Genomic DNA, 19,078 nt, shown 5'->3' with positions numbered 1-19,078 from the left:
AAAAAGGTAAAACGATCCTTATCTTCCCGTGTGTCGTTCCCCGGTCCCGGTGAACTCAAAGTGTATTTTAATCCATTTTTCCTTATACTGTCGCGACCACCCCCGGGTTGCCTTCACGAGACACAAATTCATCCTAGAAAAACAACATCCATCCTCACTTCTCTCACTCTTTTTCTCTCCTGGAGTGGAACTGTCTTCTCTTTTACTTTAATTTCAACTTGGGAATGTGAAACAATCCCGTCTTCTCTTCTCGCCCTCCCCTTTTTTCTCTTTTTCTTTTTCTTTTTTCTCCTCTTTTTGCCCCGCACTCCCTCACGAAGATGTTGCCGCCCGTCCCCAAGCTGTCAGACTATGGGATCGATCCCGAGTACGGCTTTCTCCCCTCCGAGCCACCTCTGGCACGGCTGTCTGACTACTACTCGCCGTGGGAGCACGTTATCGAGAACCTGCAGTCGCTGGTGCTGAGCGGCAGACTATGGGACACCGTCAGACGCATGCCCACTCTCTCCACCGATCATCTCCACACCCCTCCCGAATGGCGACGCGCCTATGTTGTCCTCGTCTTCATGCTGCATGCGTACATCTGGTCAGGAGATAAACCTCAAGAGGTATGAAATCATATCATCCCTATTGATTAAAAAAAAAAAAGCAAAACAAAAGCCCGTCACCAATCACCCTTGTCGTCCTTGGCAGGGCTCTTTAACCGCTCCACGTGGACCTCAGATGCTGACAGTTGGGGCCCTTTTTACTATAATAGAGAATCCCGCCGCCACTTACGATCCCTCTGTTGGAAATCTCGGAGCATCTGGAGCTGCCGCCCGTCGCCACATATGCCGGCGTTTGTCTGTGGAACTATCGTCCCATCTTCCCCGATGAGCCGTCCCACGATCTCGAGAACCTTTCGACGCTATGTACCCTGACGGGCTCGATGGACGAGCAATGGTTCTATCTGATTTCGGTCGCCATCGAGAGTCGCGGTGCATGCACTCTGCCACTCATGCTCGACGCCATCTCAGCGGTCCGCGCAGGAGACACCAAGCAGGTGATGGAGTCCCTTAACAGGTTCGCTGAGGTCGTCGACGAGATCAACGTCTTGCTGCAGCGCATGTACAGGCACTGCGACCCACACGTATTCTACCATCGCATCCGGCCTTTACTCGCAGGAAGTATGAACATGGAGGAGGCAGGCCTCCCCAGAGGCGTACTCATGGACGAAGGCGCCGGCAACCAGCAGTGGAAGAAGTATCGCGGCGGCAGCAACGCGCAGAGCTCCCTGATTCAATTCTTCGATATCGTTCTCGGCGTCGAGCACCGTCCCACCGGCGAGCCGCGGAGCGCACCGTCTTCCGGGGAGGACGGAACCGCCCGCCGTCGATGGCACGGCTTCATGATGGAGATGCGCGACTACATGCCCGGCCCGCACAAGCGGTTCCTCGAACACACCGCCAGCGTGGCGAACATCCGCGAATACGTCGAGGAGAACCAGACCAACCAGGAACTGACGATGGCCTTCAACGCCGCCGTCGCCATGGTCAAGGCCCTCCGCACCACCCACATCACCATGGTCTCACGCTACATCATCGTCAAGTCGCGCGAACGCAACACGGGGACCCGTCCTCTCGCGGCCGGCGCTCCGGCGCTCAACCTCGCCACGGCGTCCACCGAGGGACGCGGCTCGGGAAGCAAGAAACTCCGCGGCACCGGAGGAACCGCGCTGATCCCGTTCCTCAAGCAGGCCCGTGACGAAACCGGCGAAGCGGCCATCGGCGCCTGGGGCAAACAGGTCCTCGACTCGAAGAGGCCCGAGGTGGCCAAGGTCATCGAGCTGCCCAAGGTGGGCGAGACGATCGAGGGCAGAGTCGAGATCCTGGGCCTGGCGGGGACGTGGTCGATGGAGGAGAGCGAGGGAGGGTTGTGCCACTGGTGAAATGGGCGACAACCCCCCGGGATTTCCTTTACCTCTATCAACCCGTGAGATACGTGATGCGTGTAATTTCTCCCCCTTTTTTTTCCTTGCTTTCTTTTCTGTCGTTTATATAGCGCTGCTGGTGAACCTATGATATCCCACCCGGCAGCGCTCTTTTGTGCTCGACAATAAGACCCAAAGACAAGAAAAGAAAAAGAAAAAAGAAAAAAATAAAATAAAAAATAATTAATCGGGAATTTGCTTATTCTTTCCCCTGTGCTGTGATATGGAGAGGGTTAATTTCGCGGCCTGCTCAGTCTTCACTCGATTCTTCTGTTTTCAGGGTTCGGCGTTCTAAGGATCATTGAATCGCGCGCGCACGTCTTGTTTCTGCGTGATTTTCTGGAGCCTGTTTTAGATACTCTGCTTAATTAGTTATTTTGTGTGCTGGTCTTGTTGATGTTGCCTACATGCGTCGCCTGGCTTTTCTCTTTCTCTTTCTCTTTGCCTTTTTTCTTTTTTTTTTTGGTTTGCGCAGAGAGAGTGTGTGTGTGCTTGAGATCCAGCCGGTTCATCACACCATCAACATGAAGACATAGTGCTTCAGCACGGTTGACCTCCGCTTACCTGGATTTGAGATATCCTAGCATAACTATATACATCGCTACACCCTAGTTACTACAGCTTACACTTGAAGAAGGGGGTGAGGGTTTAGAGTCACTTGTTCTGGGAAAAGTATATGCCTGCGTTGCTCTGTGCAATTAAAACATTCCTTAATTCGAGTATACGAGTCAAAGCAAAGACCTGAAACTCGAACAGTTATGTATCTGAATGCCAGGAGATCTATATATGAATCTCCAGGTTATTGTCGAGGTAATCAATAATCAAAATACCGTCGCTTCCATGGCTCCGTACGAAGTACGTATTTACAACCACCTAGCTTCTCGCGTCAACGCTCAATCCCATCCCAACCCCAGCCTTTCTGATCAACGCCTTCTTCAGAAACGCTTCCCTCGCCAAGCTTCTCGTCAACTTCGCCCACGTGTCCAGTCCAACCCGCCCCTTGACGAGTCCGGTCTGCAGCGCATAGATCGCCCGCTCGATCCCGCGTTCATCCGCGACGAGGTCGTATATTTGTTTTCCGACGACGGTCGGCGGCACGAGGACTTCATCGATCGGCGGAAGACCTGAGGGATATCGGCCGGTGGAAGGCTGTTCCTCTGACGGGCCGGATGTAGATGACGACGAAGAGATTCGGGCACGCGCGTCGGCGATGATTCCGTCGGCTCGATGGAGAGATTGCTGGAGGATAGACGTATTGGATTGCAAGGTGGCGTGGAACGCGTTCAGAGCTGCGATCTCGGATTTCAGCGTGGTTATGGCTGCCTGTAAAGCTTGGGATTGGGAGTTGAGTGGTTGGAGGCCGGAGTTGGTTTTGTTGATGTTATCGTGGAGGGTCTGCGTTAGTGTGCGGGAGAGTGTTTTAAGGAGGAAGTCCTTCTCTGGATTTGGTGGGATGGGTGGCGGTGCGGCTGTGAGGGCCTGGGACGGGAGTTCTAGATCGAAGGGGGAAGTGAGAAGATCGGGAGCCGGCTGCTTCCGCCGCACTGGCTCTTGATGTCTTGGTAATGGTTGAGGAGGTTGCTGGGAGGGCAAGGGATGTTTGCCTTGTGGGATAGGTCGGTGTTGAGGCGCCGCGCCTTGCATAGTAGCTGGCTGGCCATATGAAACGGGTTGACCTGATCGGTGAACCGAACCCTGTGGAGGAGGCGGGGGTGGTGGTCCGCTTTGGGCTGTTGGGGTGGTAGGGCCAAGGCTCTCTTGTTGATATCCTGGATGGTGCGGCACATGTCCGTGCTGAAACCGGCTCGGAGGTTCAAGCGTGCCTGAGCCTCTGGGCTGATGTGCTGGATGGCTTACACTATGGTTAGGCGAAGCTTGACTGGGCAATGGTGGTGGTTGGACGAAGCCGCGTCTTGGATCACGGAGCTCATCGGGAAGAGGTGGAAGCGGAGGTGGCTCCGTATACTTCTCAGGTACTGGTATTTCGCCCGCCGCTTGCGGTTCGACCACTTTTCCCGGTTTCGGCGGTAGCTGCGGAGGAATCTGTGCTGGTCGAGGACTAGGGCTTGGTTGGGCTTCAGGCCTTGCAAGCTGCGGGGGAAGTGGAGGAACAGCCGGAGGGGGCCGATCGGCCTGGCGAGGTATGGGCCTGCTTATCTGCGCTTGCTTAGATGTCACGGGAGGTTCTTTGGCGAAAACCTCTCGTAGGATATATAGAAAGTCCACGATAGTAGATCGCTGAAGGGAGAAAACAAAACACAATCGTTAGTCCAAACAGGTATATTGGGTTATGTCTCGTGCTTACATTGCTTGCCTCTGCCCAGTGCGCCAGATAGTGGTGATATATCCGCCCCTCCCCGCTAACGTGTTGTCCCGGTCTAACGAACATATCCTTCGTCGGTGTGACATACACGATGGGCGGATCTCTCGGGTATGTAGTTGGCACCCATACTGTTATTGGAAATCGATACAACACGCCGCGAAAAGAAACAGGCAATGTGCCGAAGAGGTTAAGGAGTAGCGCAGATGCGCCGTTTTCATGCGCTGTCGGGGAGGGAATGCAATTAGTATGCGATCTGCTAACACGGCGTGGAGAATCCCGTAGAAGGGGAATCTGGACTCACTATACACATCCGTCCTGGGCGAAAAATGGGGGTACTGAGCCAATAAATGCGCTACATCATTGTATGTCCTGTTGGGGTCGTGATATGCCTGGTTCGGATCTTGATTGCTCTAAGTGAGAGGAGTCCCCGGCAGAATTAGTAAATGTACAAGCTGGATAGGATACAGGATTGGGATACACACACTTGTAAGAACACGATAGAGCCAGTCTAGTGTTCTCTGTGGCACTGTAGCCATGACTCGTAGCTATCTCCCGCTCGGCCGTGAAGGCATCATTGGAGCGGTTCATGGAGGCGTCGCAGGAGGTATGATGTATCCCCGATCTTACCCAGATTAGTCAGCAACCGCCCTGAAAACACCGCTGGCTGAGTTCATGTCTGGTCCTGACTCGATCGATTACTAGAAACCTGTGTACTCTACTAGAGGCTTGCGGTCACTTGAGGAATTGGACAATGTTCCATTGGTAATATACGTATGTATGAGCAAATCCACGAAGCAAACCATGACACCCACCGCACGAAACGTCAAGCAAATATCGCTTTTTTTGACACAATATAACAAGGAGAAACGGGAACGGGAGCGGGTAGATATTAGAAAAAATAGTTCCTTCAACAGCCCATTATCATTCTCGCGCGCAGTCCCATATCTGCAAGCCATCCCAAGCAATAGGGACTCGAAAAAGTAAGACAAACCAAAAGTCACATTCGTCCTTGCCCAGCTTTATGCCAGAAACAATTTCCTTCTAGTCTCTCGTATTTATTGGCCCTTTTCAATATCGACGGTAAAATCACGGTCCACGCGGATTTCAATAGCATCAATATCCGGATAAAGGCGATCTAAATGGTCGGGAGAGGAGGTACGCTTTGCAACGAGGGTCGAAGCCATTGACGTCTGTGCCGTGGAGGAGCCCTGAGTGAAGAGATGCCGCTGCTGAGTCGGACCCCTATTATCGCCTTCAAAGCTATTTTTGACTGCTTGGGCTGCCCACATGGAGGAAAGAGGCAATGAAAGTGTCACTAGCGTAAGGACAAGTGGAGCCATTTCAGCAGCGTCGATAAAGTGGTGTAAGATGGAGAAAATAGCTAAGTCGTGAGTTAGACGCCGTGCTGACATATGTAAGGGTGTATTGGAATAGAGGGAGGTATCATACCCGGAACGATCATTGACTGGCAGGACATAATAAACATCACCTGCATTGCTCCAAAACCAGTCAAACCCAACGTCCGACGAGCATAAATCGCGAAACCGAGTTTTGCAACAAATATTGTGCTGAAATAGCAGATGCTCACGGTGGTGAGAATATTTGTTAGGCTCTGAAGCCATATAAATGACGCAAAGGATTTCAGATTTATGGTTGCTCTGCAATTCTCAATTGTCTGCATCAGTCGACATCCTATGGCGGCAAGAACCAACACCACGGAGAAGCTCAGAGCTAGACGCCGATAGGCACTTCGGATTGTCGAACACAGGACGTGGGTTTGGAACAGCAACGATATTTCAACGCAAATCAGCAACAGGGCGTGGAGGATCGCGCCCAGAAATGTGTTAGCGTAAGCACCGACCGAAACTCTAGAGAAATCCGGCGCAAGCATAGCATAAACATCCGAAAATCCGGTTGTATAATAGATGCAAGAGCAGAGGATGCGCCCGAAGTTAAGGACCAAGGCTGCAGCGTTCAGCATGAAGACTGGCGATCGCCTCTTGCCCGGTGGTGTTAGCAGCAGTAGGATGATTATCATCGTAAGCGACGCGCCAAGCTGACAGCCATATGCAATGCTTTGGTTGGTGTTGTCTCGTAATATCCAATCGATTTCTGCGAGGGATCTATGAAAATCGGTGCCGTTGGGATAGTAAAGGCGAACTGGTTGAGTAAAAGGGTCAAAGTTGTTACCGAATCCGGATGTGTCAACCATATTGCTCAGGTTCAGTAGAAATGAGTCAAGATATAAAAAGTGTAGCTTCCTTCCTGGATCTTGGGTATCTCAAACTGCCTCGTGATGAAAGACTGCTAATGAGAAAACATGAAGACCAGAGATGAGTTTTGCAGGGAAGCTCAACAAAGACGAGAAAACCAGAGCTCTCTCCGGGGTCCATTTGCTATGTTGATGAATTGCATATTTGATCTCAGATAATAGTAAAAGATAATGGACAAAAGGGGGGTGGGGTCATTAAGCAAGCAATCCATAGAATTTGGCCCGGACATATATTCAAGGCTAGGCGGACAATCCTAGACAGCAGAGCAGCGATCATCTTGGAGCAGTAGGACAAACAGAATTCATACATAAAAGAAGAATATGAAGAGCACAGAAGAGCAAGCAGCTGAATGGATAGACTGAGATGTCAAAGTAGGCGATGGATTGTTTGTCAGCAGCCGGGCCGGCGGCGCCAAAAGCCACAATGCAAAGAACAATACTAATGCAGGTTCATATTGATGCAGAGAACAATACTAAGCCAGACAACCTCACGCCAGATCCCAAACACTAAATATAAAGCTTACGGAGCGTTCTGCACAGTTGTTCACAACCCAGAACCACCCTATCAGCATGCTGATAAATTGGGGAAAGTGGCAAGGGCTGATCATACAAAGCCATCTTCTGCTGGCAATTAAGATCTTTTTTTGGAACAACCCACAAAAGAACAATCCACAGTGGGTATCAGGCGATTCTCAACCCGAGACAGCCGCTCTGGGGGTTACCAAGAAAAGAAAATAGCTTGTTTGCTCCAATGGAACTCCGCAGTAGATATTGGTCAGCATAGATCGCGGGAACGGAAGGAGGCATATCCATTACAAAAAATCGAGAATCTAGCGGTTATCTGCACTTCAGTCGAGTAATTATCCAGGCAGATCGGGAAGGGCAGAAAGAATACTCCGTATTGTGAAAAGAGTGCCCAAAGATACGGATGTGAGGTTGATCATGACAGAATTAGCCGGTGGCTTGGGGTCGGCTTCAACGTTTTGTGGGCTGACCACAAAGATCAATGTGGCCCTCCCAGTAGGCTCTGTAGACAAAGCGTGGACCAAAGAAACCAGTATTAAAATTGGAGAGCGGGAAGTGCATGCAGTTCTCAAACCTATGAGGTTTCCGATGATCCGCAACTGCACGGGGATGGGTATAGACATAGGTAACATTTGCATCCCGCATGATCAGGGTTTGTGGATCCAATAAACCATTGGGGGCAAATGTACGGAGCATGTACTCCGGACGCGGAACATAACAAACTTGTCTGAAGGGATACAGGTGTGTGGATGGGCCGAAACGCGAGTATCCAGGCAAGGAAAGTTTGGGCACAGCAGTGTCTGTTGCGGCAGGATTCCCGAATCTTTCGATATGTCTGGTTCAAGCTCGAAATAGGCACTGTCGACCATGCTAAACGGGCACTACCAACGCGGCCCGTATTTTAGTGTAATGAACACAACGCGGATTGTGGTCAGGGCGGGAGAGCCTCTCTTCCTCTGCGCTAGAGGCGCATCCTCGCGGTGCGATCACAGCGGGACCTATCATAATTTGTAGAATTAAGGGCGATCCCTCAGCATAGAGCAGAGTTCCGATGAGTAAGTCATCACCACCCGCTCACTGCTATCCATAGCGGCGTCTGCACGGCCTAATAGCTGGGTACTGGCATGTGGCATAGCAGGGGATGGGGCTCGGTGAATTCCAAAAGGGTTCAGAACGTCAGCGACTGGGATCCGCAACCGTGAGGCAGAGTCCGTGCCAGTTCCCAAGTTGGGGGACCGTTTCGAATTGACGCATGGGTGTGAGGATTAAGAAACGGCTTATGGCAAGTGAGCAATGTTGCGGAGCAGTGTTGGCGGTTATGATGAGCATATATCGTCCGGCATAATTGTGAAAAGGAGCTTGCATGGATGGATCAGTTCGGGCAGCCTCTCAAGCTCGGACCGGAGCGAAATTCCTCCGGCATCGTCATCCCTTCCCTTCGGGTCGGCACAGTTACTACCGTCGATTTGCTATCATCTCAAATATTCTTAAAACGTCAGCCAGGCTTGTTCACCGAGGATAAATTTGCATTGCTTACGCTACCAGGGAGGCAAGCCACGCAATTAGCAGCACCGGCGCTCACGTCACTCCGATACCAACCATGACAGAAGAGTTCACGCCCCCTCCTCTACCCCCGCCTTTCACGTCAAACAAAACTCCGCCCGTCCTTCTGGCTCAAGGTGCTGAGGCTCGCCTGTATAAAACCGATTTCCTCAATCCTTCATTTCCGGCAGCGTTGAAATTTCGCCCTTCGAAGCCCTATCGGCATCCGATTCTTGATCGAAGACTCACGCGCCAACGCGTTCTCCAGGAAGCAAGATGTTTGGTTAAGCTCTTGAAAGAGGGCATACCGGTACCGGGGGTCTTGTCTGTTGACTGGAATACGGGTCAGGGGGAAGATGAAACCGGGAACGGAGGTGCATGGTTGCTGATGGAGTGGATCGAAGGCCCTGCCGTCAGACAAGTTGTAAATCACTGGGAAAAATGGATGAAGCATTGTGAAAGCGCTACTAAGGGGAATAATTCTGGAATGAATGAAAATTTTGAACGCTCTGCCGAAGAAGATATTCGTTCACTATTACGAAGAATTGGACGTGTCATTGGCGCCCTGCATAAAGCAGGCGTTATTCACGGAGATTTGACGACGAGCAACCTCATTTTGAGGGGTCAATCCAACGAAAACACTACCAACATAGATCCGCATTCAACGACCTTGAAACCCAATTTGGAAGGAGAAATTGTTCTTATCGACTTTGGTCTGGCGAGTCAAAGCGTACAAGACGAGGACCGAGCGGTGGATCTTTACGTGCTTGAGCGAGCCTTCGGAAGTTCGCATCCCAGAACAGAGATTTTCTTCGACGAAGTCCTCAAGGCTTACCGAGAAAGCTTTAAAGGTGCAAGTTCGGTGCTCGAAACACTGAAAAAGGTTCGGATGAGAGGCCGAAAACGAAGTATGGTCGGATAACTCCCGGGGACTTAAGACTTGTTATTGAAACCTCTCGCCTTTTATGCCGGAATGACATACGGAAAAGAAATCTTGAATAGAGACGAAAAAGCTGTGACAAATGTGAATAAGCATCAGCTTATTATTTTTAATACTGGTGCAGCACTGGAATTATACAATGCCGTGAGTGGCCATTTTGTGGCTATGAAGAAGTACGCATACATGTTCCGACTTCAGCAAGAGCAAAATAGCCCTTGTTTTCAATTACTCCGCGGTCTTTGACCACTGCCGTGTACTTTACCACCCACTGTGGTTCAATATCCCCTTTGATACCACCATCGTCGGCATCTGCGGCTACTGCCAAGATGCCTGCGCCATTTTCTGCGCGCGATAGTAGATCTCGCGTTGTACCTCTGGGAAGGATATCAGTGCAATCGTTGTGCGTTAGAAGCTCAATATTTTCCTCCTTCGCGTATAATATCAAATCCTTTGGTACAACACAGCAATCTTTAACGTTTATTTGGTCCACGGAGGGTCGTATCTTGGTATACGGAAGAAATTTCTCCAGCCGGTCCTTATCAAATTCTGCCAGTCCAAGTTGCGCAATCATCCCCTTTTCGTGAAGCGATTCCAATGTTCGCCACGTCTGCACCATATTGTTGAACTCCGACTCCGCATCGCCATTGACCACTTCCTCTTCTTCGTCATCTGCGTCAAACGCGATTCCGGGAAACGAAACGATGAGGAGATCTATAGAACCGACGTGTAGCTCCTTCAGAACGAGATGGATGGCGGCACAAGTGTGTTCGCACCTCCTCGAGGCCGGTATCCCTGGCAAATAGAACAGCTTCACCGTGATATCATACTGAGAGCGGTCCTCTGTCAAGCCAGACGTTGAGAAATCGATGGCCGGAACGTAGAGGGTATCAGCATCTTTGGAGGTCCACGTGATGTAGTCACTGTAGGCGAGTTTCCGAGGAGGCGAATGCGTCCCATGGAGGCTTTCGTTTGTATGGGCGGGCTCGATCTGCTGGGCTGCGACGAAGTTGTACCGGAGCGAATTTAACAGCTCGACATTCGATTTCGCGGATGTAATACGGCGGACAACAGATGGCCCGCCGCTGACAATGTTTCTATGAATAGTTCCAATGTTAGAATGGACAATTTTTCTAGGAAGCCAGATGCATTTTTGCTTACGACGTAGACAGCACAAGCTTCATGATGTGGCTGTGGTGGAATGTTAGCAATTTTTTAACAGAAGATTCTACCAAAGACTCAACCAGCCGTCACGATGCACTGGAGCGGACAGACCCTCTCATATAACTGTCGCCCGGCGAATGCCTTCGCAGCACTCCTCTTCCGCGGTCCTCCAGCCCGCCTGCATTTGTCAGATCGAGATCGGGAGGGCTGCGGGGCAACAGGATCCGCCCACGTGAGTCGGCACCGTCTGATTGGCCTGCGGCTTCACCAGCTCTTGGCAGTCTTAGTCAGCACGGCGACTGGGCGAAAAGGCGGCTGTTTTTGATTGCGCAGCCGATCCATGCTTCTTGGATGCGAACGAGATTCACCCCCCACCACCGAGGAAAAAAAAAAAATCCAACTCTGTCTGTCATTTCTCGTTTGAATTCGAATTGTCGAGGATAGTATGGCAATTAAGTAAGACCGTTTCGTCTCCGTCTTTACGCTGCGAGGGAAACTGACAGGACTAGCTACCTTATCCTGTTGTCGAGACAAGGCAAAGTGGTATGTTTTGGTCGTCGCCCACCGCACTCTCGAATCCTTTTCTCGTTTCCTTCTAATTATCTCCGTCCTAGGAGAGAAAATTTTTCTAACTTTTTCTCCAGCGTCTAGCAAAATGGTTCATCACTCTTTCCCCCAAAGATAAGGCAAAAATCATCAAGGATGTTTCTCAGCTCGTCCTCTCCCGACGCACTCGCATGTGCAACTTTCTCGAATACAAAGGTGCGCCCCTTTTCCCATGACCCTTTGGACAATCGGCAGACTAGATCGCTAGCTCTTGCAGCTTTTTCTTATATATTTACGTACTGGACGCGGCTAATCGATGGATAAAACATTTAGATTCCAAGGTAGTCTACAGACGATATGCATCCTTGTTCTTTATCGCTGGCTGCTCCTCTACCGACAATGAGCTCATAACCCTGGAAATCGTCCATCGATATGTCGAACAGATGGATAAGTACTACGGCAATGTCTGTGAACTAGATATTATTTTCAATTTCCAAAAGGCATATTTCATCCTCGACGAGCTGCTGCTCGCCGGAGAGATGCAGGAGAGTAGCAAGAAGAATGTCTTGCGATGTATCAGCCAACAGGACAGCTTGGAGGATATGGAGGTAAGTCCTTTTGAACATAGTCCTGCCGATGAAAACTACAGTCCCTCGCCTTCATATCCGCTTCAATGCTCCAGACAAGCTGTTGCCACTGCTGGCTGGAAAATTAGATGCTAATTCGCGATTCTTCTTGGCGTCTTCAGACAGAGCAAGATATTGTGACGAAGCTCATGTAGCGGGATAGTCCCTTCTACTGGTTTCAGGCGTTTATCGGTTTCTTCGCTGTTTTATACCACAATTTGCACCCGTTATACCCGGCGTTTATCAAGGGGACAATGTATATATGGCGTGCTCATTCCATCTTACTGATTGAGTCAATTGAGTTACAGGAAGCTGCTGCGATAGAAGCGAAATTAGAGCGTTTGGGAATATAGTGCCTTCTGACCTCCATACCTCATCGAAGAAAACGGGGACACTCCAAAGAGAATAGCTTCCACCAGGCTATGAATTCGGCATCTTGTGCACGACACCAAACCCATCGATGTTTTGACAGTGGCAGCACGCTTTCGGTATTGCCTACCCTCCAAAGGCATTTGTGGTGTTCTCCTCCAGAGTCTATTGACGCCTTTGTTCGCTCTTGGCCAATTGTGCTCACACCCCTCGGCGGTGCGCTAGAGAAGAGCAGCAAAGGATGCAGTATAAGGTAGACTAACCATGGTTCTTTTTGCCACACTTGGTGTCTCGCCTCTGCCCCTTTGTTTGGATCCCGTGAATGAATGGTGTGATGTCACTGGCCGGACCGGCCAAGCGTGTTCTTCACGTGACATCATCGGTTGCGATCGAATTCCAACACCCAACTGGCTGCATCCTCGATGCGATTTCAATCCATCAGCATCTTCATCTTTCCATCCTTTTTCCATCAAATTTCATGGCTTCCTCGACTATATCTACTTCCTGCTAGACGCTATCGTCTGGCGTAGTCGATCCGTAAGCGTTGTCCTTGCAGCCAGCCTGGAGAACCCTTATCGCCCTTCGACTTGCTTCCGCAGGACACCGCAGCAAGCACCGATCATATTACACCCCCAGGGACCTACGGGCCTTTACTTATCGATCATCTAGCGCGTCACCCCGCGTTTGGTTGTCGCTTTTTGAAGCTCGACCCTAAGTTATCGGTTCCTTGACCTTCGGCTTACCAGCAGCTATCTACCTCGGCTCCACGCTATAGTCGTGTCAACAACAGCTTCGCGTGAATTGAATGAACTGTCCATTGGTCCGAATCCTAACATTTACACTTGAAAATGAAGGTATGGTGATGCGAGTTCGGTGATCACAGAATTTACAATCGCTTAAAGAAGTATTACTTGTCCAGTTCCTCCCACTGAGCGAATTCGAAGACGTTACAAACGCCCTCAACTTTGACACTCCTGACTGCCACGTTGTCGGAGGATGCGACCTCTATACTACAAAGGCTGCTGGTGGAGATAAGAAACTGTACAGAAATATTGAGAATTCTCTCGAGTCGCAGTATGAGTCACTTCTGCGACTATCGGCATCACTTTCGCCACCGCATGCCTCTTCCGCGGCCGCATCGCTCAACCTCTCGCGTTCCAGTCCCTTTGGCCCGTTAAGTGAGCACTCAAGCCGTCGAACTTTCGCATACCTGATCGCTACTCTCAACGCAAGCCATCCTGACTACGACTTTTCTCACTTATTACGACCTACAGACTTTCGCCGGGAGAAGAGTTTGAAAAAGGTCATGAACACGATTGACAGCACGTTATTTAACCTGCGTCCGCAGATGGCGAGGGATGTTACGCCGCCAACACCGCTCAGCGGTTCTGCGCCGCATGTTCCAACAACAGCACATTCGTGGGGCCCAAGGATGTGGAAAATAATTGATGAGCAAATGTCGCTGAAAGAATGTAGCATATATTGCTACTCTCCCGAAGAAGATCCTTATGACGGAGATGATGCTTCCATATGGAGCCTAAATTACTTCTTCTTCAACAAGGCGCGGAAGCGTGTCTGTTATCTCTACCTTCGTGGAATCAGCGTTCTTAGTCGACTGGCGGACGGCGCCGCAACTCCAATCGCGACGAAAAGAAACATGGACGATGGATACTTGACTCCGGATCTTGGTGCACGGAAACGTGCACGATACTGGTTGGGTGATTACGCCTTTGCCAAGGCCCAAGACTTAAGTAGCGACGAGGATGACGAAATTGAAATACTTTCCGGACCGTCTAGACCCGTTGTAGACGAGCAGGGGAACTATGCACTGAGCGATGAAGAAGTACGCTCGAGGTCTGGTAGTAAGACGAACGCTGTCAGAACGATGAGCGAGGAGGTGGCAGATTCCATGGAATTTTAAGGGAACATGAAATCGATTCGTTGAGTTATATCCTTTAGGGATCTGCACACTTTAACAGTCGGCCTCGGGACATGTTTGTTTTATGATATCCTTTTATTTCGTTACTCTGCGCTATCATGGGGTGGTCCTTTCGTTCGATTGCGTATCGCTTCGCTTCAGGTCTGTAATTTTTATGGTGTGATGATGACGGTTGAAATGGTTTCTCTTGATTTCTTCATATTTTTATTCTCTCCTCTTTGCTGCTGGTCTGTTTTCAACCTGGGCCTTTTTTCTTTTGGAGGGGATGTGGGCATCAGCGGGTGAGGCGCTATTTCATGGGAACTTCGGGATGACTGGACATTGGTGCGGCTGTTCATACACATTGTTAATACGAATATGATTTCAATACTAACTTCTTCGGCTCTTTATCTGTTTTGCTTTGCCCGGCTGGATACCGGGTAGCATCGATGAGGGCTCGGGAGCGAAGCTGAGTAGATGACGTAAGCGGAAGTCACCAGCTTTCGCGATCGTTGCTTCGTAGTCTGTACCGCCCAATCGCTGCTAGAGGACGAGTACGGGCTCAGTCTACTCCGTGCCTAGATTATTATAGCCCACCAGATATATACAGCAAAAAAAAGGGGCCGCACAATTGCATCATGGCCGACGCTGATGAGAAGGCCAAGGCCGAAAAGCTTGCAGCTGCCAGGAAGAGGGTATATCGACACCCAGTCCGCGTGTTAATGTTGACATGTGTCCACTGTTTGCCTCCTCCTTTGCTAACGTTCCCAATGATTCTAGGTAGCGCAACTACAAAAGAAAAAGGGAAAGAAATCAGGGAAAAAAGAGAAACCCGCCGGTGGACCGAGCAAAGAGCCCGAACTTGCTGAACCAGCCCCCGTCCCGGATGAAGCCGATGCACCTCCAGAAGCACCAGAACAGGAACCCGAACCAGAAACAAAAGATGACGAGCCCGAAAAAGCGCAGGAGAGGTCGACCGAGTCTTTCCCAGATGCCCCCAACGAGACTCCAGAAGCGAATGCTTCTGAAAAAGCCGAAGGCGGGCAAGACGACATTGTTCCCTCCCTAGAATCCCGCCATCGTCGCCAACCGTCGTTATCCATCCAGTCCAAGATGCGCTCCTCGTCTTTTCGAAATTCGTCGATTTCTCAGACTGGCCTGACTCCTACAGGCTCCGGGGTGAAATCTCCACCTCTGCCGCCACTGAGTCCGGATGGAAACACTGCGCCTGAGCTGTTTAGAAAGCAAGCGCTTAGGCTAGAAGAGCTAGAAAGGGAAAACAAACGGCTGGAGCAGGAACTAGAGACGGCAGATGCCAGATGGAAGAAGTCAGAGGAGCAGTTGGAAGATTTGCGCGAAGCGAATACGGAGACAGTGGAATTAAAGGAGAGACTTGTCACAGCGGAGAAGAAAGCAGAATATGTTGAAAAATTGGTGAGTCCACATCTGGGATACCTTGCTGGCTTTATTGCATTGGATGCACAAGAGATGCTAACTCTCAAAAGAAAGCGGAGATTACAGCTCTACAACGCCAGAATTCCCATCTTCAAACAAAGTCGCACCGGTCTTCAAACAGTGTCACTGTATCTGGGAAACCCGAATCGCCACCATCTGAACTCCAGAGCCAACTAGAATCTAAATCCGCGAAAATTGAAGCCATGGAACTAGAGATATCGAATCTACGCGCCCAACTCGCCTCACAAACAGAAAAGGCATCTACAATAGAAACCCAGCTATCGTCCTTGAAAGATGAATTGTCTTCCGTTCGAGCTGCTTTAGACAAGGAAGAAAAGGAACATGCAAATACGAAGAGTAGAATGGACCGGATGATTGAGAAATCCGTCAGCGAGGGTGTGACTCAAGCTTCCACCCAAACGCTAATCAGCAATCTGAAAGATGAGCTTGAACAGGTGAATAGCGCAAAGGCAGAGGCGGAAAACAGAACAGCCACAATGGAGAAGAAGCTTGAGGCTCTCGGCAACCTTCACAAAGAATCTGAAATTAGACACCAAGCGCGGCTTAGAGAGCGTGACAAGTTCGAGAAGGATGTGCTTACGTTGCGTAGAAAGCTTGTCACAATCGAAAACGAGAACTCGCGGCTCAAGGAGGAGCGTGAAAGAACTCGAAAACGCGAGGTGGTAAGCACGGGGGACGATGAGGCATTAGACGACCTCGAAAACGAAGAACAAGCCCGTCTAGAGCGAACAATTCGTGAACTTGAAGGGGAGATCTTCGACCTTCGGCGTGGTATTTGGAAGGAGAGAAAACGGGAGCTTACCGCTGACCACGGCAGCGATGTCGATGTTGCCGAAACCCTCTCTAACCCTGGGGGTACCTTTGACGATGTGGATCTTATTGGTGGCCCCAGCGGGCCTGAGCACTCCCGCCGTCGCAGCACAGCGGCGAATAAACCACGCCAGCATTCATCTTTCGCAACGGTGCTGTCTAGCGGTATCGCTGCATTTACGGGCACCGCCCAACCCCACAGACCCGGCTCGAGTGGCCTACGCAGAAGCCTCGAACTTCTTTCGGAAAAAGATCGCGAAGAGTTCTTAGAGGATGATGGCATGTTTGACGAGGATGCATTTGCTAGAGCGCAGGAAGAAGAGGAGACCAAAAAACGGGCTGAATGGGAACGTGAGGTGAAGAATAAGCTGAAGGGTTGGAAGGGATGGAGATTAGATTTGGTTGATTGTCGGTATGGCGCTCAGGGTGCTGGCGTAGGACTGGGCGAGATATTTGAGGTCTAAGTTGGAGTGCAATGGTAGCTGAACTTTCGGATGTATTTTATTGTAACTATGCCAGAAGCTCTTGCAAAAACATCGGCAGTACTACCCCGTGCTCTGGAGCTGAGACGCTCTCTCCTAGTGCCCAAGTTGATATGTACTATGATAATGGCCGCAGCCGGATTTAAGGGGTGATTTGTTTGCTCGGTTTGACCTGTTTGTTGTCGAGACAAGATTATTTCCCTGTTGCTGGTCCCTTGCGACTCTTACCGGAGGTCGATATCAAACCGTCAAGGCAAATCCTCAGCAGGCGACACTTGTGGAAGCTCAAGGTCTATTGAGCTCTGCATAGCACGCCATAGACGCCTCCTTAGCCCAAGTTTATGAGCCTACCACTTTTCACGTTGAAATATGCTGTTAGTTCTGGTCCAAAGTTCCACCCACGATCATCAGCAGGGAGCCTGGAGACCAGTAAGTACGAATGCAGGTTTCTTACATAGTAGTTTGCCTGTCGATTAATTAGCCAAGTAGGCGCCCTTCTAGCAAATCGCCATGCTTCTGTGAATCTTTTGATAAGATGCTGGGGCGAACTCGGGGACGGGCTCCACTCCTGACCCAGAATCAAAGCAGACGGGGCCGTTTGAAGAAAAGAATATCCACGATGATGTAATTCGAGATAAATGATTGTACCCGAAAGAAAATTTGGAGAAAAATTTGCCTGACGACTTTATAAGTCAAAATCAACTTTTGGTACATTGGACAACATCGGGTTAAAAAGTATTGGAGACATACTCAGAACGGCGGCATCAGAGGGAAGAATTTATTTAAAGAAGATAGGGAAATGACGATTGCTATGAAACCTGGGCACGAATTTGCCGTTTTTAAAGGGACGAAATCCGGCAAAGTCGTTCGGAATATCACACGCAGGGCCGCCTTACAGGGGAACGAAGTGCTGGTGAGGGTTACCCATTCAGGGCTCTGCGGATCCGATCTTCATTATCGGAATTCCGGCTGTGTCCTCGGGCATGAAGGTGTTGGTATCGTCTCTGAGGTCGGACCGAATGTGTTAAAGTTGAGAGAGTAAGGCTGAAGTGGATTCCAGTACTAGCTAAAGTAACAAGTTCAATTTCTAATAACAATCTGTAGGGGAGATCGGGTTGGCTGGGGCTATCTCCAAAATTCCTGTGCCCACTGCAAGCAATGCATCAACGGCCACCAGATACATTGCCCCGATCGCCAAACCTTCGGGAACCACAACAAAGACCAAGGCTCCATGGGCCACGCTGCAATCTGGACCGAACCGTTTCTTTTCAGGATTCCAGAATCCATCACAAGTGCCGATGCCGCACCTCTAATGTGTGCAGGTGCCACCGTGTTCAGCATCTTCGACCAGTATAACATCAGGCCGACAGATCGTGTGGGAATACTCGGTCTCGGGGGACTGGGTCATATTGCCGTTCAATTTTCAAAGCACATGGGCTGCCAAACGGTGGTGTTCTCCGGTACGAATGACAAAAAAAACGAAGCTTTATCACTGGGTGCAGACGAATTCTACCCCACGCGTGGAGTAGAGGAGTTCAAAGATATCGAGCCGGTTGACCATCTCATTGTCACTACCAGCGCCCAGGTGGATTGGGCTCTATATCTACCTGTTCTTGCGCCGCGGAGCTCAGTCTACCCTCTCACGGTAGCGTTTGGAGATTTCACTATCCCGTATATGCCATTGCTGCGTCAAGGTCTCAAAATTGTGGGATCCATCGTGGCTTCGGTGCCAGTACACCAAAGGATGATTGAATTTGCGGCACGACATAATATTAAGCCAACGGTTGAGTTATTTGATATGGACGAAGAGGGTATTGAAAGAGCTATGGACCGGCTGGCAGAAGGAAAGATACGGTATCGTGCTGTGCTGGTTGCGCCAGAGTCTACCTAACCGCTAGATAGATTATTAACCTAGGTAGACAACTATGAAGGACCCAGATTCAATTACATACCATCCTGACGCTCTCCCTAATCGTCTGGTGTATTTACAACCTTGAAAATGAAACTATTAAGCATTTTTAAGGTTTAGACGGCCCTGTCGATCTTTCAGGGGTGCTAGCTACCTCAGTTGAATTCAATAGGGACTGAGACTTAGGTATTTTACTTCCGGCCATAGTCT

General features: G+C 50.0%; 10 protein-coding genes across 10 annotated transcripts; 7 read left to right on the top strand and 3 right to left on the bottom strand.

Moving 5' to 3' along the window:
* Positions 1 to 163: 163 nt before the first annotated feature.
* CIMG_00126 (indoleamine 2,3-dioxygenase subfamily) lies at positions 164 to 2,706 on the top strand. Its single transcript, XM_001246354.2, has 2 exons — positions 164 to 608; positions 758 to 2,706. Exons 1-2 carry the CDS (start codon positions 321 to 323, stop codon positions 1,925 to 1,927), a joined length of 1,458 nt encoding a protein of 485 aa, XP_001246355.1. The 5' UTR covers positions 164 to 320; the 3' UTR covers positions 1,928 to 2,706.
* CIMG_00127 (endosomal sorting complex protein) lies at positions 2,631 to 4,852 on the bottom strand. The gene is made up of 4 exons (XM_001246355.2): positions 4,775 to 4,852; positions 4,594 to 4,702; positions 4,275 to 4,513; positions 2,631 to 4,207 (listed from the first exon to the last, which is right to left on the bottom strand). Exons 1-4 carry the CDS (start codon positions 4,826 to 4,828, stop codon positions 2,843 to 2,845), a joined length of 1,767 nt encoding a protein of 588 aa, XP_001246356.1. The 5' UTR covers positions 4,829 to 4,852; the 3' UTR covers positions 2,631 to 2,842.
* A 495-nt stretch (positions 4,853 to 5,347) lies between these two features.
* On the bottom strand, positions 5,348 to 6,504 carry CIMG_00128 (mating-type alpha-pheromone receptor PreB; the record flags this gene model as incomplete). The annotated part of the gene is made up of 2 exons (XM_001246356.1): positions 5,348 to 5,673; positions 5,742 to 6,504. 2 exons carry the CDS (start codon positions 6,502 to 6,504, stop codon positions 5,348 to 5,350), a joined length of 1,089 nt encoding a protein of 362 aa, XP_001246357.1.
* Positions 6,505 to 7,506: 1,002 nt separating this feature from the next.
* On the top strand, positions 7,507 to 7,994 carry CIMG_00129 (uncharacterized protein; the record flags this gene model as incomplete). Its single annotated transcript, XM_001246357.1, has 2 exons — positions 7,507 to 7,702; positions 7,831 to 7,994. The coding sequence occupies 2 exons, from the start codon at positions 7,507 to 7,509 to the stop codon at positions 7,992 to 7,994; spliced, it is 360 nt and encodes a 119-aa protein (XP_001246358.1).
* A 593-nt stretch (positions 7,995 to 8,587) lies between these two features.
* CIMG_00130 (BUD32 protein kinase) lies at positions 8,588 to 10,539 on the top strand. The gene has a single exon (XM_001246358.2). The coding sequence runs from the start codon at positions 8,690 to 8,692 to the stop codon at positions 9,551 to 9,553; it is 864 nt and encodes a 287-aa protein (XP_001246359.1). The 5' UTR covers positions 8,588 to 8,689; the 3' UTR covers positions 9,554 to 10,539.
* Positions 8,588 to 10,936, bottom strand: CIMG_00131 (gamma-cysteine synthetase regulatory subunit). Its single transcript, XM_001246359.2, has 2 exons — positions 10,730 to 10,936; positions 8,588 to 10,665 (listed from the first exon to the last, which is right to left on the bottom strand). Exons 1-2 carry the CDS (start codon positions 10,750 to 10,752, stop codon positions 9,735 to 9,737), a joined length of 954 nt encoding a protein of 317 aa, XP_001246360.1. The 5' UTR covers positions 10,753 to 10,936; the 3' UTR covers positions 8,588 to 9,734.
* Positions 10,937 to 11,177: 241 nt separating this feature from the next.
* On the top strand, positions 11,178 to 12,059 carry CIMG_10479 (clathrin coat assembly protein ap19; the record flags this gene model as incomplete). The annotated part of the gene is made up of 5 exons (XM_012358797.1): positions 11,178 to 11,188; positions 11,242 to 11,275; positions 11,377 to 11,494; positions 11,612 to 11,886; positions 12,027 to 12,059. The coding sequence occupies 5 exons, from the start codon at positions 11,178 to 11,180 to the stop codon at positions 12,057 to 12,059; spliced, it is 471 nt and encodes a 156-aa protein (XP_012214220.1).
* Positions 12,060 to 13,121: 1,062 nt separating this feature from the next.
* CIMG_10480 (mitogen-activated protein kinase MAF1) lies at positions 13,122 to 14,194 on the top strand (the record flags this gene model as incomplete). The annotated part of the gene is made up of 2 exons (XM_012358798.1): positions 13,122 to 13,127; positions 13,193 to 14,194. 2 exons carry the CDS (start codon positions 13,122 to 13,124, stop codon positions 14,192 to 14,194), a joined length of 1,008 nt encoding a protein of 335 aa, XP_012214221.1.
* Positions 14,195 to 14,786: 592 nt separating this feature from the next.
* On the top strand, positions 14,787 to 17,064 carry CIMG_00133 (uncharacterized protein). Its single transcript, XM_001246361.2, has 3 exons — positions 14,787 to 14,886; positions 14,972 to 15,625; positions 15,697 to 17,064. The coding sequence occupies exons 1-3, from the start codon at positions 14,830 to 14,832 to the stop codon at positions 16,939 to 16,941; spliced, it is 1,956 nt and encodes a 651-aa protein (XP_001246362.1). The 5' UTR covers positions 14,787 to 14,829; the 3' UTR covers positions 16,942 to 17,064.
* Positions 17,065 to 17,212: 148 nt separating this feature from the next.
* CIMG_00134 (NADP-dependent alcohol dehydrogenase) lies at positions 17,213 to 18,926 on the top strand. Its single transcript, XM_001246362.2, has 4 exons — positions 17,213 to 17,388; positions 17,449 to 17,583; positions 17,652 to 17,997; positions 18,064 to 18,926. Exons 3-4 carry the CDS (start codon positions 17,759 to 17,761, stop codon positions 18,848 to 18,850), a joined length of 1,026 nt encoding a protein of 341 aa, XP_001246363.1. The 5' UTR covers positions 17,213 to 17,388; positions 17,449 to 17,583; positions 17,652 to 17,758; the 3' UTR covers positions 18,851 to 18,926.
* The last annotated feature ends 152 nt before the right edge of the window (positions 18,927 to 19,078 follow it).

The sequence above is a fragment of the Coccidioides immitis genome (genome assembly GCF_000149335.2).
Source record: "Coccidioides immitis RS genomic scaffold supercont3.1, whole genome shotgun sequence".
NCBI lineage: Eukaryota > Fungi > Ascomycota > Eurotiomycetes > Onygenales > Onygenaceae > Coccidioides > Coccidioides immitis.
Note: the sequence above shows the minus strand (reverse complement) of the source record. Positions and strands in the feature narration are given on the sequence as shown.

What these genes read in the sequence shown, in the direction of transcription:
- CIMG_00126 (XM_001246354.2), top strand. Translation starts at nt 321, where the DNA reads ATGTTGCCGCCCGTCCCCAAGCTGTCAGACTATGGGATCGATCCCGAG. An exon ending in CAGGAGATAAACCTCAAGAG is followed by an intron (nt 609 to 757) that starts GTATGAAATCAT and finishes TTACTATAATAG; the next exon opens with AGAATCCCGCCGCCACTTAC.
- CIMG_00127 (XM_001246355.2), bottom strand. Translation starts at nt 4,828, where the DNA reads ATGGCTACAGTGCCACAGAGAACACTAGACTGGCTCTATCGTGTTCTT. An exon ending in TCTATCGTGTTCTTACAAGT is followed by an intron (nt 4,703 to 4,774) that starts GTGTGTATCCCA and finishes CCTCTCACTTAG; the next exon opens with AGCAATCAAGATCCGAACCA. An exon ending in ACTGGGCAGAGGCAAGCAAT is followed by an intron (nt 4,208 to 4,274) that starts GTAAGCACGAGA and finishes TTCTCCCTTCAG; the next exon opens with CGATCTACTATCGTGGACTT.
- CIMG_00130 (XM_001246358.2), top strand. Translation starts at nt 8,690, where the DNA reads ATGACAGAAGAGTTCACGCCCCCTCCTCTACCCCCGCCTTTCACGTCA.
- CIMG_00131 (XM_001246359.2), bottom strand. Translation starts at nt 10,752, where the DNA reads ATGAAGCTTGTGCTGTCTACGTC. An exon ending in AAGCTTGTGCTGTCTACGTC is followed by an intron (nt 10,666 to 10,729) that starts GTAAGCAAAAAT and finishes AACTATTCATAG; the next exon opens with AAACATTGTCAGCGGCGGGC.
- CIMG_00133 (XM_001246361.2), top strand. Translation starts at nt 14,830, where the DNA reads ATGGCCGACGCTGATGAGAAGGCCAAGGCCGAAAAGCTTGCAGCTGCC. An exon ending in TTGCAGCTGCCAGGAAGAGG is followed by an intron (nt 14,887 to 14,971) that starts GTATATCGACAC and finishes CAATGATTCTAG; the next exon opens with GTAGCGCAACTACAAAAGAA. An exon ending in CAGAATATGTTGAAAAATTG is followed by an intron (nt 15,626 to 15,696) that starts GTGAGTCCACAT and finishes AACTCTCAAAAG; the next exon opens with AAAGCGGAGATTACAGCTCT.
- CIMG_00134 (XM_001246362.2), top strand. Translation starts at nt 17,759, where the DNA reads ATGACGATTGCTATGAAACCTGGGCACGAATTTGCCGTTTTTAAAGGG. An exon ending in AATGTGTTAAAGTTGAGAGA is followed by an intron (nt 17,998 to 18,063) that starts GTAAGGCTGAAG and finishes AACAATCTGTAG; the next exon opens with GGGAGATCGGGTTGGCTGGG.